This window comes from Megalops cyprinoides, chromosome 19 (genome assembly GCF_013368585.1).
Source record: "Megalops cyprinoides isolate fMegCyp1 chromosome 19, fMegCyp1.pri, whole genome shotgun sequence".
NCBI classification, from domain to species: domain Eukaryota; kingdom Metazoa; phylum Chordata; class Actinopteri; order Elopiformes; family Megalopidae; genus Megalops; species Megalops cyprinoides.
This window is the reverse complement of record NC_050601.1, coordinates 3,198,940-3,202,940: the sequence shown is the minus strand read 5'-3', so window position 1 is coordinate 3,202,940 and position 4,001 is coordinate 3,198,940. Positions and strand designations below refer to the sequence as shown.

General features: G+C 47.4%; 1 protein-coding gene across 3 annotated transcripts in view; it reads right to left on the bottom strand.

Annotated features, from left to right (window-relative positions):
* Window positions 1-739: 739 nt before the first annotated feature.
* rnf213a (ring finger protein 213a) overlaps window positions 740-4,001 on the bottom strand; it is a 46,503-nt gene continuing 43,241 nt past the window's right edge. For 2 of the 3 annotated variants that reach the window (XM_036553391.1, XM_036553390.1), the window contains exons 63-67: window positions 3,915-3,992; window positions 3,250-3,447; window positions 2,654-2,743; window positions 1,972-2,150; window positions 1,624-1,774 (exon numbers count right to left, since the gene is read on the bottom strand). In XM_036553391.1, coding sequence (XP_036409284.1) covers window positions 1,624-1,774; window positions 1,972-2,150; window positions 2,654-2,743; window positions 3,250-3,447; window positions 3,915-3,992 — 696 coding nt within the window. Of the gene's footprint in view, window positions 1,775-1,971; window positions 2,151-2,653; window positions 2,744-3,249; window positions 3,448-3,914; window positions 3,993-4,001 lie in introns of all 3 variants that reach the window. The other variant, XM_036553389.1, reaches the window with a different exon arrangement.

Below are 4,001 nucleotides of genomic sequence, written 5' to 3'. Positions count from 1 at the left end.
CACAGAACCCGGTCAAGTGGAAGAATGCGCGGTATGCTCGGTTTGCTTATTCGTGACCGGCTTACGCCCCGGGGCTCTGATGATGACACAACAACACACACGCAGCAGGGCTCTCTGTTATTGTAAACTATCCCAGCCGAATAAAGGCCATTACCACACGCATCTTATCTGACTTTACATGCACAAGGTGTATCAGATTATAGCTCTGAATCCTGACTGAATCACTGTAAGATTGGTCTCAGTGCAACAAAGTAACAGTACAGTAACTGCTTTAGGAAACAGAGTGTATCAACACGTTACATAACAACACAGTGAGTGATGCATGAGAGAGCTGTGCAATTATTAGAGGTGCACTTAAACCGCATGACGCACAGCCAAAACTCTGGTTCTCATTAGTCACTGAGTGGCTCATTGCTAATAATGTGCTCTTCCAGCCTGTGCAATATTGTCACTCTGTTATAATGTCAAATTAAAGCCTTACCTTGTTAATACGTATGAAACCTCCACAAAGTGCATTTGGACACCACTACAAAAATCTGACCAAACACTAGTTTTAACACATACTTCAGCATAAAAAAAAAACACCAGTCAGATTTTACAGCATCTCTTGTATTTTTATTAAACATTATAAGTCATCTTTCTGGAGTGAACAGATGGAATGATAACTGATTGGACTGGTACTACTGTTAATACTACTGATTGGTCCTAAATGCGAGTTTTATGAGGAAAAATTGGGGGGGGGGGGGGGGGGACGTAACAGGTATCAAAGTGCAGAAGAACACAGGACTAACGTTCCTGTCTTGCAGCCGTGCTCGCGAGAAGGGGAAAAAACAGGCGAAGCACATGAAAAGCCCTGGGTCAGGTGAGCGCAAAGGTGACCCACGCGAGTAATGCTCCTGACAAACCTACACATTTCAGAGTGGAGTGGGAGAGCCTGCAGCCCTCGTACAGCTTAAAACAGCAAAATGAATGGAGTTTTCTTTAAATACGTGATTAACGCATCTGGAGTAGTCCCTGCTCCACTGCAGTCTGAAAGTCATTTTGCAGTCTTGTTTTTTTTTTTTTTTTTTTCGATCCAACAGAATCCCTGAGTATATCCCCTCTCCCATTATAACACTTTCAGTCATATTTTACTCAGTACTGTTGACATTGATTGAAAATCTGAAGTGTAAACAAAGCTTATAGCATTCAATGGATACAAGCATATATTGTTCATACTAAATGACAGAGAAAAACTTTTGATTATCCTAAAAAAAAATGCATGGGCTTCTGCATTGAGGAAGTATTCTGGGAGCCTGGAAAATACACAGGGTCCAAAGTGCTTCATGTAAAAGTCACAGTTATCTTTATACAATACCACAGCGTATGTAAATACACATATTGCACTTCAACATGTACCTGTCCTTCAACACTGCCAAGGACTATTGGTGTAAAGGCTTTAAATAAAGGCAAACTGTAGGCTCTGTGTCAAATGTAAGGTTCCTGAAAAGCTATACCTGTATGCATTACCAATTTGTTCATTATATGAGGATCTGGAATATAACATTGGGGTCACATGGAAAGGCACCATACAAAAAAAAAGAAAAAAAAAAAGATCAGGAAGTGCTTAGCGATGGCGTGGGGCTACCGCTGACCGCGCTCCAGTTTGAACATCGCCGTAAACTTCCAGGCCTCCACAAAGTGAGACAGGCAGATCTCGGCCGGGAAGAGCTCCACGTCCGGGGGGGTGTCCACGTCTTTGCGCTCCAGGTACGACTCCAGCGTGTCCTTCAGCCTTCACAGAGAGAGGGACAGAGAGAGACAGAGAGAGACAGAGGGTGTTAGCATGCCCCTCCCTCAAAGCTGGGCCCTCCACAATATAATATCCTCCCCAGAGAAAGCCATTGGCCTTATCAGTCCCCCACTCCCTCCATTCCCCCTCACGGAGGGGCTCCCTGACCCCCACCGCCCCAAGGCCCTCTGGGATCTCACCCCCAGGTGGGTTTGTAGGTTTCGGGGGCGTGGGCGCTCTTCAAGTGCAGCAGCAGGAACTCGTGCATCTCCATCAGGCAGGTGTCCACACTGCCCTTAGACAGGAACTCCTTCAGCAGCCTCCTCTCCTCCTCCCCCAGAGCCTCCTTATACTGCTCAGGGATCCCTACAAACGGGTCCTGAGAGGGAGAGAGGGAGAGAGAAGGAGGGAGAGGGGGAGGGAGAGGGAGAGGGAGAGGGAGAGAGAAGGAGGGAGAAGGAGAAGGAGGGGTTGACAGGAAAGGGGAAAGGGAGAGGGAGATGGAGGAGGAGGTAAGGAGAGAGAAGGGGGGTAGAGAGAGGGAGGGAGACAGAGATAGGGAGAGAAGGAAGTGGGGGAGGTAAGGAAAGAGGGGGAGAGGAGGAGGTGACAGGGAGAGGGAGATAAAAGGCAAAAGGGAAGAGGGAAAGAGAACATAAAGGGATAAATGGAGGTGGGCAGAGGAAAAGAGGGGATAGAGATGGATGCAGGGAAGAAGGAAGGTTGTAGAAGGGAAAGGACAAGACAAAATGATAGAGGAGGAAACGGAGAGAGGGACAGATTTTCATGGTTTATTGTATTGTTGTGTAATGTCACTGCGCACACACATGCTTTTTTTTTCCCACACATGCAAATGGCTGATCTCAGAGCAGTGTCTCCTACCCTCTTGAGGCGTAGCATGTTCTCTGATTTGAGAGAAGTCAGGAGCTGCCACAGGGCTGTGCAATGCTTCAGACTGCATCTGCTCAGAGCCTGCAGAGTCAGGGAACAGCATACAGTCAGGGAACATAACACAGCACAGTCAGGGGGGAAAGTGCAATGTGCTCGGGAACAGAGCATAGAGTACATGCACTTAGACATGTACACAACCAATTACCAATGAGGTGTCATCCACAAAGCACCCAATCACCAATGAGGTGGGGTGATTTAAACAACGAGCTGTGAACACTAACAGCAGCAATTGACTGTGACACAAAAACCATGACCACAAACATCGTTAATCAATGCGACACAGACACCAACATTCACCAATGTGTGTGAATCCAACAACATGCTTTCCACTTCCACTCCACTTATGGGAGACAAGATTTTTTTTTCTCTGTCCTGACTGTAATTTGGAGGGAGTGGGTGGATGAGTGAGTAGTGAAGCTTCTCCAGGCCTAGAGAATGTGCTGATCGGGAGCATGTGCAGAACCCTGCAGAAGCCACTGAGCAGGAATGCGTGTGCAGCAGGATGGGACGCGAGACGTGGGTCTCACCTTGAGGATGTGCGGGGCCGTCTGGTCCCCCATCTGCAGTGCGTCCTCCAGGTAGCGGACCAGCTGCGTTTGCGCGTCTCCGCCCGTCATGGCCAGGAACCCCAGGGCCACCTCCACCACCCTCAGCGCCTCACACACATCACTGTACGACTGCAGCTCCCCCGCCAGCGCCGCCAGGGTCAGGGCAGGCAGCGACTCCTGCGGGCACAGAGGTCACAATCAGCCGATCAGCTAATCAATCAGCCAATCGATCAGAGAGTCAATCAAACAATCAGCCAATCGATCAATCTGTCACTAAGACAATCAATCAGCCAATCAAAGAGTAAGCCAATCAATCAGTCAGTCAGCCAATCAATCAGCCCATCAATCATTCAGCCAATCACTCAATCTGTCAGTAAGCCAATCAATGAGCCAATCAAAGAGTAAGCAAATCAATCTGGCAGTAAATCAACCACTTAATTGCATTGAAACAAAGCACTGAACAGACACAAAGGGCACAATGGCTTGGGTAAATATTTAGCCGCATAGAATATATAGTCCCCTGAGTACAGTAATGTAATGCCTTCCTGTTAACTTCAGAAATGCATACCTTGAGAGAATTGCCTGTTACTAGAGAGTCGTTTACCTGTTATTAGAGATTAGAGATTAGAGATTAAATGAATCACCTGTCCAACCTTCCCTTTGACATCCTTGAAAATGTTTTCATAGTTCCGGTCGTGTCTGTTCACCAGTGTTGGGATTCCCTGAAAGGA